We start from the raw sequence: 13,005 nt of genomic DNA, 5'->3' as shown, positions 1-13,005 counted from the left end.
GGCATTCTTTTCTGAATTCTGGTATGTTTCTATATGTGTAAACACATTAATGGGAAGCTGGGCCAGAGAAAGACCCATAATCCATGGATGTTCTGTTTTGTATGAGTGATTTTCTCTCTGAATGCTGTCAGTCCTCAGCATGAAGTACTTCTAAGCAGAGGGCTCCTGCTCTTTGCTCCATATTCAAACATGTGTTAAATAAATGAATGAAATTTCTCAAAATCTGTGGCTAGTAGTTGATAGCGTTCCCTACTTCAGCACTGATTCCATTTCCCCTCATTTGGCAAATTTTTATATTAGTTTTCTAAGAGGAGCATTTGAGTGCATGATCTTAGTTTTGTATTTTTCCTAGGAATGAGACCATTTGTTAGAAAACTGTTTTATTATTGTCATTGTATATATTATTTCTATAGACATGGAACACAAGTAAATGAAAACAAAGCAGAAAGTAAGAGTAGTGCAATGAGCATGTTTTGACCTAACCACAGACACAATTTTGTGGGCAGGGGGCACCATAGGGGGCAATTAACCCCTGAGGTGGCCATTTTGTGCACCAAGGTGATTGACACAAAAGGGGCGTGACCATTTTGTGGGCTGGGGGCCCTTTAGGGGGTGTTTTACCCCTGAGGTCGCTATTTGGTTGCAGTAACACAATTGACACCACAGGGTTTGACCATGTTGTGGGCGGAGGGGAACCATAATCCCCTTGCCTGTTAACCAGCATGGGCATTAACCACTGGGGTGGCCATTTTTGTGTTTTGAGGTGATTGACATCAAGGGATATAGCCCTATTGCATGGCCCACTACTATTGGGTGAGGATTCTGTTGGAGTTTGGCTGTTAGTGTGAGCTGTGCTGTTGGGTGGGGCCGCTGCCTGTACTCATCTGCCGCAGCTGAGAGACTGGGTTCCCTGTGCAAGGGCGGCCAGAATACCGACTGCACTCTTCTATCAGGGGTTGTTGCTGGCAGGGGACCTGGTACCACCTCCAAGATCCACTCGCTGGCGTGCTCCTTTCCTTTGTGCTAGCTGACCCCAAATAGTCTGGCCCTGCCAATTCGTGGAGCATTCCCCATGAGCAAGGCAAGTGTGAGCCTCTAGGGGAATACACAGGAATGCTGGTTATGTGCCTTTGTTTCTCCTTCCCCACTGCAGAAACCATAGACTCAGAAGTACCTTCCAGGTGCTGCACTGAGCTAGCTTGGGAGAGGGAAGAAGGCGATAAAGTAAAGCCAATTCTGTTATCCTTCTAGTGTGGCTTTTCTTAGTTTTCATGCCCCAGAGGTGTTCTTTAGCTTTACTTCTTGTATCTGGGATTTTCAGAGAGGTGTTCTCTTTCATGGTTAGTTGCTAATACATATTTTCATGACAGGGTACTAGAGCTGGGCTGTCCACCATCTTGCTGATCTTAAGTTTCTTTGCTACTTTTTTTATTGAGTTATAGTCATTTTACAATGTTGTGTCAAATTCCAGTGTAGAGCACAATTTTTCAGTTATACACAAACATACATATATTCTTTGTCACATTCTTTTTCACTGTGAGCTACCACAGGATCTTGTATATATTTCTTTGTGCTATACAGTATAATCTTGTTTATCTAGTCTACAAAACAGAAACAGACTCATAGACATAGAATACAAACTTGTGGTTACCAAGGGGGTGGGGGGTGGGAAGTGATAGACTGGGATTTCAAAATGTGGAATAGACTTTCTTTGCTTCTTTGGAAGAGAGACAAGAAGACAAGTTGAAGGAGAAAAGGATAGAAAAGGAGAGGTTTAAGAAAGCGTATTAAATTATTTAGAACAACAGCTAATTTGATAAGCTTTTGAAAAGCCTACTTGCTTTCCTTTCAGATCAAAAGAATATAACTTACATAAAACATTTCATAAATATTATTTATAAATATTCAATATTTTACATGATCAGATATAGGATTAATACACAGGAAGAAACTCAGGGGTGTGAGACTAAGATGGGGAAGGAAGGAAATTCCCCAAACTAATCAAAATCCAGCTATCATTAAAAATAAATCTTCAGTGCCTTTTCAGTGGGGAGAGAGGGTGAATGGAAGGATAGGTAAAGAAAGAAGTAGAAATGGACACAGACAGGAGAGATGGGGAGAGGGAGGAGAAAGGGGTAAGGGGTGGGTAACAAAGAAGTATAAGGGTTGAAAAAGAAGCAGATACAAAGAAAAAAATAAACTCCAATGTTATAATGAAGAACATATTCTATAATTTTATATGAGAATTCTTTGCTAAATTACAAATAAGGCTACTTGTATCTTTCATGTTCACATAAACAAGCTAGAATGTGAATATACACACACAATATGGATTGTATATTGAGCTTTGGTTGAACAGATGGTGCTTCCTAGGCTTAGGTACAAGGGAGTGGGTGAAGTAGGAAAGGGGGAAGTTGCCTCATTTGGGAGACATGCTGAAACCAAATGTGGGTGGAGGGAGAGAGGTGAAAAATAAGAAGCTCTAACAATATCTTATAGAGCAATCAGATTGCATGGAGACTATTTTGGAAAATCTGGCTTTTACTCTTTGAGAGATAGGAAACTATTGGAGAGTTTTAAGCAAAAGAGAGATTGGATCTGACTTATGTTTTAATAGTATCATTTTGGCTGCTATGCTAAGGATGCATTGAAGGGGACAAGTACAGAAGCAAGACAAGTTACAAAGCTGTAACAGTACTCTAACAGGTGATGCAAGCTTAGACCACAGTGGTAGCAGTGAAGGTGGTGAGAAGTGGTCAAATTATGAATATATATTGAAGAAGGAATTGTCAGGGTTTGCTGATTGATTGGGTGTGTGTGTGCCTGTGCATGTACATGCATGCATGGAGGCATGTATGAGAGAGGGAGAGACAGCAGTCAATGATGGTATTAAGGATTTTGAAGAATTTTGATCTGTGCTCCTCAGAGCTACCATTTATTGAGTTAGAGAAATCTGTTGGAGGAGATAGTTTGGAGGGGGTAGGAAATGGGAAAAGTAAGAGGTAAGATTTGGACATGTTAGGTCAAGATACCTATTAGATCCCCAAGTAGTGATGTCTAATAGGTAATTTAATGTATAAGACTAGAGTAGTAAAGGGAATCCTAGATCTGCCATATCAAAGTACCATAAACTAAATCTTAAAACAACAGAAATTTATTGTCTCCCAGTTCTAGAGGCTAGAAGTCTCAAACAAAGGTGTTGGCCACCTTCTGGTTGTTCTGAAGAATCTGTTCTGTTCCTTTTTCTCCTAGCTTCTGATGGTTGCTGGCATTCCTTGGCATTCCCTGGCTGTGGATACATCATTCTAGTCTACCTCCGTCATCACACATCTCCTTGTGTGTGTCTCTCTCCTTTTTGTAAGGGCAAAGTCATAGTGGATTAGGGCCCATCAAACTCCAGTATGACCTCATCTTAACTAGTTATATTTGCAGCAAGCCTCTATCTAAAGAAAGTCACATTTTGAAGACACTTGGGATTAGGACTTCACCGAATTTTTCCAGGGGATACAATTCAACCCATAACAAGTAGGAAGCCCAGGCAGGAAATATATGTTGGGGAGTTATCAGAGTTTAAGATATTGTTTAAAGATTCAGGCCTGTATGAGAATGCTAAAGGAGTGAGACAGAAAACAGTACAAGTAATGAATCCTGACATCCTCAAATGTTGAGAATTTAAAGGAGCTAACAAAGGAGATTGGCGAGATCATGACATAGAAGATAAACCAGAAGAGTATCATGGCCTGGAAGTTTGGTGAAAAGATTCATTCCAGGGGGATGGAGTGTTCACTGTGTAAAATGCTGCTGACAATCCAGTAAGACTGATAATTAACTATTGAATTTAACAACACAGAGTAATAATTAGTATGTACCTTATAGGGTTGTTGGGAGGGTATAAAGTTAATACTCCAAAAACACTCAAAGTTGTTTCATACATAGTAAGAGCTTAATAAGTATTCACTCTTATTTTGAAGAGGGGTGATATAGGCCAGCCCGTATTCTGCTATGTGAACTTCTGCCTTTAACCCAATAAATCCACTAGACAGCAGAGCATAGTTGTCAGAAAGCATAAGCTGTGGAGCCAACCTATCTGGCCTAAAATTCAGGCTCTACTCCTTACTAGCTGGGTAACATTCTGCAAATTGCTCAACCTCTCTGTGCCTCAGTTTATTGACCCATAAAATGAGTATAACAATAGTACCTACCTCACAAGGTTGTTGTGAACATTAAATACTTTAAGAATGTTAAAGTTTTAGAAGAGTTCCAGTCATATAGCAAATGCTGTAGAAGAGATTATTTGTTGTTATTATTTTAAAAGGACATTAATATCTTTGAAAGAACTTGTGTCAGAATTGTTCTGAGTAAACTGTGTTGGTGCACTGTTAGCAGATATTTTTACCAAAAGACTCTCTGCACTACTTCATGATTATTAAAGAGATCTGGTTACATGGACCTGAGAGGTGCTGGAATGTCTTGTTTTTGAGTATAAGGTTCAGGAGCTTTGTGAACAGAATTGGGGCCCACCTTGATTGAACAATGTTTGTTTGGCTGCATAATGCCTAATTTTACTCTCTTTCCAGGAGAATACGTTGTCATGACAACCCACTTTCATCTCAAGCGAAAAATTGGCTACTTTGTGATCCAGACCTACTTGCCATGTATCATGACTGTCATTCTGTCACAAGTGTCTTTCTGGCTCAACAGAGAGTCTGTCCCTGCCCGCACGGTCTTTGGTGAGTGTTACTATACAGAGAATGAGGAGGGGGACATTTGCAAAGTGTTATGATGGGCAGTCACAGTAAGGGTAACAAAGGTAGAAGAACCATCACTGGAGATAATGAGAACAACGCCTGAGCCCAGCACTGGTAACTAAGTCATTGGATCCTGGCGTTTCCAGCAACTGAATTCTTAAAAGGAAGTGGGAATAAAAAGTAGAGTGTTGGAATAGTAAGGTTTATTGAAATGCTTTCTGTCTCAGTCAGGTTTGCTTCAGGAGCTGGAGAAGGATGGAGCCTTCAGTGAAAAGGAGAGGAAATTAGTAGGCAGAGCTGGAGAAAGTGAAGGATGGGAAACTAAGCTGACAATAGAGAAGTAGATTGGGGGCTTTTTTATGACCCATTTTTTAATATTACCATCTGATTTTGCTGCTTCTTCTCTAGCCTTTTTGAAAGTATGAATGATCTGATATTCAGTAAGAGCCACACAAAGTTGGAAGGTTTTTATAACAGTACCTGCAATCAGAAATTTTTGGTATGAATTTACTGTTGTCTAGAAAGAGATTTGCATATATTAGCACTTTTCTCTGGGAGACTTAAAACAGAAAACATTTTCTACGTGTTTTCCCCACTGTTGGATTTTTTTAGGAAATAAACATTAATTAACTCTTTTAATCTACTAAACTGTTTCCATATACTTGGATATGCTGAGTACCCACACAGAAGGCCAACATTTCCTACTGCTATCCTGAAGCTATCCTGTGTGGTTAGATGGTAAATGATGTTTCAGAAAGAAACAGCATTTTAGGTCAGGTAGAAGAGGAGACAGTAGTGGAGAAAGAGAAAGAATAACCCGTAAAGTAGGAAAAAAGAAAAAAAACTAGAAGAGTGTGATATCATGGAAGTCAAAAGAGATGAATGTTTTAAGAAGCAGGGGATAATCCTCTGGGGTGAATTTTGTGTGTTTAGGTAAGATGCAGATAAAAACTGTTTGTTGGGTATTGTGATATGCTTGGTTGTTAGTGATTTGAAAAGAACAGTTCTAGTGAAGTGAGGCGAGAAGAATCTACATAGGAGTAGATTAAAGACGCCCAATTTTTGGAACTATAACTAGATACCTTGAAAAATATTCCTCTACAAAATCCTTAAAAAAGGCAGATAAAATACAGAAAACATTCTTTTTTAATATCTGAGCTCATAAGAAATTAAAGAAAATACTCAGTGGCCCAAATGGAAAAAGGACCTGAAAACTGGAATATAATCACATGAGCTGCTACTGTTGTAGCAGGAAGATGGATGGATGGATTACTAGTCTTGCTAAATAAGAGTGAATTTTTAAGGTTACACAAGAAAGGCTTTTAGCCTAGATGAAATTAAGGGTTAAAACTAGGACTGTGGTAGGCTGAATGATGGCCCCCAAAGATATCCATGTCCTGAATTCTGGAACTTGTGAATTTTACCTTATATGGCAAGAGGGACTTTGCAGATTTGAACTAAGGATTTTGAGTTGGGGAGATTATCTTGCATTATCTAAATGGGCCCTAAATTCAATCACATATGTCCTTATAAGAGTGATACAGAGATATATTTAACTGAAGGCAACATAATAAAGCAAAGAGGAGAAATTTGAAGATCCTATGCTTTTGGCTTTGAAAGAGGAGGAAGGGACCCATGAGCCAAGTAATGCAGCTCTAGAAGCTGGAAAAGGCAATGGATTCTCCCTTTAGAGCCTCCGGAGGGAGTAAAACCCTGCTGAAACCTTGAGTTTAGCCCAGTAAAACTCACTTCAAACTTCTGGCCTCCAAAACTGTAGAATATATTTGTGTTGTTTTAAGCCACATAATTTTTGGTAATTTGTACTTAAGCCATAGGAAACACATACAAGGATTCACCCCATAAATTCAGTACTATTGAAGGGTTATTCCCTGCATGCAAAAAGCACTAAAAATATAGTAAGAAATACAGGGAAATAATATGGAAGCATGTCTATTTTGGCCTGGGCTCTTTGTAAAATATAAAGGATTCCTTAAGAATTTACTTTTGAATTCAAACTTGTCCTCACATGAGTTTAGAGTTCATACTTACACTAACTGCATTAATGTGAGAGCCTCCAAGATAAAACACTGATTTAAAAAATGATTGCAGGGTGGGGTGGCAGGCATAGCTCAGTGGTAAAGTGCATGTTTGGTGTGCACGAGGTCCTGAGTTCAATCCCCACTGCCTCTGTTAAGGGAAAAAAAGTGACTGCAGAATTTTCATGTAAGAACAAAAAGCTAAGGATAGACAATATCCTCCTAAAGAAGAAGAACAAAGTTGAGGGACTTGTCCTGTAAGATGTCAAAAATGATTAAAAAGCTATAGTGAAAGAATATCATATGAGATTGCTCATATGTGGAATCTAAAAAAAATAAACAAACATAAATACGAAAAAAAAAAAAAAACCAGACTCATAGACATAGAATACAAACTTGTGGTTGCCAAGGGGGCGGAGGGTGGGAAGGGACAGACTGGGATTTCAGAATGTAGAATAGATAAACAAGATTATACTGTATAGCACAGGGAAATATTTACAAGATCTTATGGTAGCTCACAGCGAAAAAAATGTGACAATGAATATATGTATGTTCATGTATAAATGAAAAACTGTGCTCTACACTGAAATTTGACACAACATTGTAAAATGACTATAACTCAATAAAAAATGTTTTAAAAAATGCTATAGTAATAAAGACAGTGTGTTATTGGCACAAGGAAAAAATAAATGAAACACTATAGAGTAAAAGTAGACCCACATATATGAAAGTTTGGTATATGACAGATGTGACATTGCAGAGACTTAATTTGAGATTGATCATGGTCTTAATATAAAAACTAAGAATATAATGCTCTTAGAACTAAATATAAAACAGTATCTTTACAACCTTTGGAAAGCAGAAATGCCTTGTGCACAAAAAAGTAATAACAATGAAGAAGAAAGTATAAATTGGACTTCATCAAAATTAAAAATTTCCACTCATCAAAGCATAACATTAAGAAAATGAAAAGGTAATCCATAGACTTGGAGAATATATTTTATATATGTACAGATCTGACAAAGCATCTATTCCCAAAATGTATAGAGCTCCTACAATTCAATAATAAAAATACAAATAATCCAATTAAAAAAAATTGAAAAAGGCAAGAACAGACATTTCACCAAGAATATATATACATATTTTGCCTATATATATATACATATATATTTTTTGCCTATATATATACTCATAAGCACATGAAAAGATACTTTGCATCATTTTATATCAGGGAAATGCAAATTAAAACTCCTTGGAGACATCACTTTATAAACACTAGAATGGCTAAAATTAAAGAAGACTTGGTGATTCCAAACATTTGTGAGGTTGAGGAGCATTTGGAATTCTCATATACTGCTAGTGAGGATGTAAAGTGGTACAACCAATTAGGAAAAACAGTTTGGCTATTTCATATAAAGTTAAAAATACACTTACTCTAAAATCTAGGTATTTTACTCCTAGGTATACACTCAAGTGAAATGAAAGTATAGATCCATAAAAGGCTTCTACAAGAATATACATAACAGCTTTATTCATATAAGCTCCAAACTGGAAAACATCCAAATGTACACTGACAAGTGAGTGGGGAATATATTATAGCATATTCATAGAGTGAATCAACAACTATTGATTTACATAACAATATGGATGAATATCAAAAATTATGTCAAACTAAAAAACCAGATACAAAGTAGTACATAATATATGACTTTATTTATATGAAATTCTAAAACAGGCAAAACTAAGCTATGGTATTAGAGACAAAAGCAGTGGTAGAGGTGGTAGACTGACTGAAAATGGGCATATGGGAAGTTGCTGGTGTGGTAGAATTATTCTATATCTTGACTGGGGTAGTAATTATACAGTTGTATACATTTGTTCAAACACTTTGAAGTATACAAACTCTTTCTTTTATTGAATATAAATTACAGCCCAATTAAAAAATACAGACCTACTGGGACTCCAGATATTTGAGTTATCAAACTTTCAAATAGCTATGATGAGTAAGTAGATGAAACAAACATGAGAATTCTAACATATAAATAGTATATGGGGAGAAAGAGAGAGCATGCATGAGAGAGCAAGCACATTAGAAATTCTAAAACTGGAAATTATAGATAAAAATTCAGTGGTTCAGATGTAGTTGACGGGAGAACCCATGAACTGGAAGAAAGTATCTAGAATGAGGTCCAGAAAGACAAAAAATATATAAAATAAATAAGAAAGAGAAACAACATATATGATTTATTAAGAAGGTTTAACATAGATATAATTGGATCCTAGAATGAGAGAAGTGAGCAAATGGTCCAAGAGCAATTTTTGAAGAGATAATGCCATAATGCTCTCCAAGCCTGATGAAGGACATAAAGGCACAATTACAAGAAGCTGTGTGAACCCAAGTAGGATAAGCTAAAAGACATGCAAACAGAGAGACATTATAATGAAACATCTGAAAGCAAAGAAAAAAATTTTAAAGTAGCCCAAGAAGCAAGTACATTGCCTTTAAAGTCATAATAAATAGACTACCAGTTGACTTTAACAGAAACAATAAAGAAATTTTCAGACAAAAAAAAAAAAACCACTAAAAATTCATTATCACCAAACCCTCACTAAAAGGAGTTCTTCAAGCCAATGGAAAATTATCTTGGGAGGAAGGTTTAAGATATGTTACAAAATAATGAAAATAATAAATATGTAGGTAATGCTAAATGACTGTTGAATATATAAAATAATAACAATGGCTTATTGGGTATACATATACTTAGAATTAAAGAATAGATTGTAATGTAATCTGTACAATTTGAGATGGGAATACATGGAGATAAAGTGCTGTAAGGAATTTTATTGTTAGAGCAATGTGTAAAAGTATCAATTAATACTTAATTTTCATGCAGACTGAAATTCTCATACATCTGATGGGAATATTAAATAGTACAACTACTTAGGAAGCCATTTGGCAGGCTCATACAAAATTAAACATATGCTTACTGTATACTCATGCCATTCCATTCCTAGGCGTTTACCAAGAGAAATGAAAGCATATGCTCTCACAAAGACTTGTATGTAAATCTTCTCAGTAGCTTTATACATAATAGATGAACACTGGAAGCAGTCCAGACGTCCATTAATAGGTGAATGGATAAATAAATTATGTTATAGCAATACAAAGGAATACTACTCTGAAATTAACAGGAATGAACTAGAGATAGATACAGTAACATGAATGAACCTAAAGGATATTTTGGGGGGTATGATGATGCCTTTTTTATTTTTATTTTTATTTTTATTTTTATTTTTATTGAAGTATAGTTGACTTATAATATTAATTTCAGGTGTACAACACAGTGATTCAAAATGCTTACATATTATCCATTTAAAGTTATTATAAAATATTATCTTTATTCCCTGTTCTATAGAGTATATCCTTGTATCTTATTTATTTTATACATGGTAGTTTGTACCTCTTAATGCTCTACTCCTATCTTACCCCTCTCCACTTCTCTCTCATCACTGGCAACCACTATTTTGTTTTCTGTATCTGTGAGTCTGTTTCTGTTTTGTTATATACATTTGTTTATTTTCTTGCACCGAAAGGATATTATGCTGAGTAAAGGAAGCCAGACATAAATGAATGCATACTGTATGATATTTATATCAAACTCCAAGTGGAAAAATCTAATCCACACTGAAAGAAAGCAGAACAGTGGTTACTTGGGGCCAGGGAGGGAATGGAATTGTCACAAAGGAACCTTTGTTGTGATGGAAGTATTCTATAGATGACACATACGAAAAAGTGTGGAGAGGGGTATCACCAGATGGTAGAAGACTCACAGGAGAACAGGGTACACAAGACTATGATGGTATAATGGTCTAAGGGGTACTAGAGATCAAGGAAAATATGGACCCTTACCTCTCGAGCTCTTGATTCTGAATGATCAACCACTATTTGAGAATCAAAATGGCATACTCAACAGGAGAGTCAGGTTTCAGTTAAGATCAAAAGAAGGATGTGCATCCAGAAAAGAGGTTGAGAAAATAGGTGAATTTGCTGGTCATAGAGCAGCAGAGTTGGAGATTTGGAAGAGTTTAGGATGAAGGGGTTATAAAGAAGGAATGGAGGACTGGATCATAATCCATAATGTACTTTGTAAAACAGGATTAAGCCTAACTGACAATGAATAACAAAAAGCCTTGCCCTTGTGGTGGGGTCAGAGCTCAACAGGTATATGAAATATTATTAATTCTGATTGTCTCCTGGTGAATGCTGTTGTTTGAAATGTTTTAATTTTTGTATCCCTAATACCTAACTTGTAAACCACAGCACAGACAGTTGTTAATGCTGGATAAAAGAAGAGAATAAAACTATATTGTTGAAATATAATATAGTTCCTGTAAGAAAAGTACATTGTTCACTGTGATGGGAGCAAATGTGGTGCAGTGTAATAGGCTATAGGCTGGGAAAAGGGGCCTACTCTGTGCCATGTATTGTGTTTATGGTTGAATAGATTGAGATGGATTATCCAAGGTCCCTTCTCTCAAGTAACTCCAGTTGGGTGGGACAGACATGCGTTATCAAAGAAGCATACTAGAATTTTAGAAGTAAGGAAGGTAGTCAAAAAAAATTTTATAGAATAATCTAGAAAGAGAAGCACTGAGTGGCAGACCTGCATCTCTTTAAAAATAACAAACCTCTTTGTCCATCCATGAAGTGCACCAAATGCTTGATTGAGGGTCTTACGAGCTCTGACTAGCTAAGAGCTCTTCACAAGATGACAGTTCTAATTAAGCCTTAGAGACTAGAGCTCAAAAATAGCTACTGAGATACGGCACAGAAACACTTGTGTTGCAGTATAGTTCTCTCCATCCATGCTTTGGCACTGCTTTGAATGTTCCAGGGTGGACAGTTGCATTTGCTGATAACCATAAATGAGAAAACTTGTTTCTTCCATGAATCACTTCTTGCTCAGTGTGATCAGAGGGTTACTGAGCCTTGTATCCATTCTCAGAGTTTATCAGGCTACAAATTCAGATAGTTCGTTAAAAAGTACTAGCTGTGTGGCTAATTCCTGACAAGGCTTAAAATATGTTTTTGCTAATCAGCCTTGATAACTCTCTACCTAGTTTGTCCAAAGGTGCTCCTTTAGGGTCTGTCTGTTGAAACTGTATTAAGTCTTATCCAGTCGGGATTTTCATTTATTATAGTTAAATGTCTAAGTCAGGCACTCAAGGAAGCAGGATATGAAAGGAGGCTCCAGAGGCTGTAGCACACATGGCTGACTCTAGGGGTAGAGTTAATAGTTAATAGGCCTTATCTGCTTGCTTTTCTATATAACATCTCTCACCCCATTAGGACTTCCTTCCATGCCCTACTTGACCCAGGCTCATGAGACTCAGATTCCCCATCCTCTTGAGCATGTCAACACTCAGAAAGAGGTTCTGACTATTCCTTCTCCCTCAATTCTGGATGACTTTGGGTACACAACTGCATCATCAGAATTCTGGGGGAGACAGTAGGGAATATTCATACATGGGGAGAATGAAGGCAAGCAGAGATTAAGGAAATTATCCAAGACACAAATCAAGTAAATGGAACTTAGTACTTCTAACTTCTAGTGTAGGTATTCAAGACTAGAATACTATTGCACAGCAAAGGAAATCATAAGCAAAACAAAACGACAACCTACAGAATGGGAGAAAATTTTTGCAAAAGATGAAACCAACAAAGGCTTGATTTCCAGAATATATAAGCAGCTCATATGAATTAATAAGAAACAACCAAACAACCCAATTCAAAGTTGGGCAAAAGACCTAAACAAGCAATTGTCCAAGGAAGAAATACAAATGATCAATAGGCACATGAAAAAATGCTCAATATCACTAATTATCAGAGAAATGCAAATCAAAACTACAATGAGGTATCACCTCACACCAGTCAGAATGGCCATCATTCAAAAATCCAGAAATGAAAAATGATGGAAAGGCTGTGGAGAAAGGGGAACCCTCCTACACTGCTGGTGGGAATGCAGTTTGGTGCAGCCACTGTGGAAAACAGTGTGGAGATTCCTTAAAAGACTAGGAATAGACTTACCACATGACCTAGTCATCCCACTTCTGGGCATATATCCAGAAGGAACCCTACTTCCAAAAGACACCTGCACTCCAATGTTCATAGCAGCACTATTTACAATAGCCAAGACATGGAAACAACCTAAATGTCCACC

General features: G+C 36.9%; 1 protein-coding gene across 1 annotated transcript in view; it reads left to right on the top strand.

Moving 5' to 3' along the window:
* The window catches only part of GABRA3 (gamma-aminobutyric acid type A receptor subunit alpha3), a 243,903-nt gene that overhangs the window by 215,343 nt on the left and 15,555 nt on the right, over positions 1–13,005 (top strand). The window contains exon 8 of the mRNA XM_072956507.1: positions 4,578–4,730. Within this exon, the coding sequence (XP_072812608.1) occupies positions 4,578–4,730 (153 nt within the window). The remainder of the gene's footprint in view (positions 1–4,577; positions 4,731–13,005) is intronic.

Source organism: Vicugna pacos, chromosome X (genome assembly GCF_048564905.1).
Source record: "Vicugna pacos chromosome X, VicPac4, whole genome shotgun sequence".
NCBI lineage: Eukaryota > Metazoa > Chordata > Mammalia > Artiodactyla > Camelidae > Vicugna > Vicugna pacos.
The sequence above is the reverse complement of the archived record's forward strand: the minus strand, read 5'-3'. Positions and strand labels throughout refer to the sequence as shown.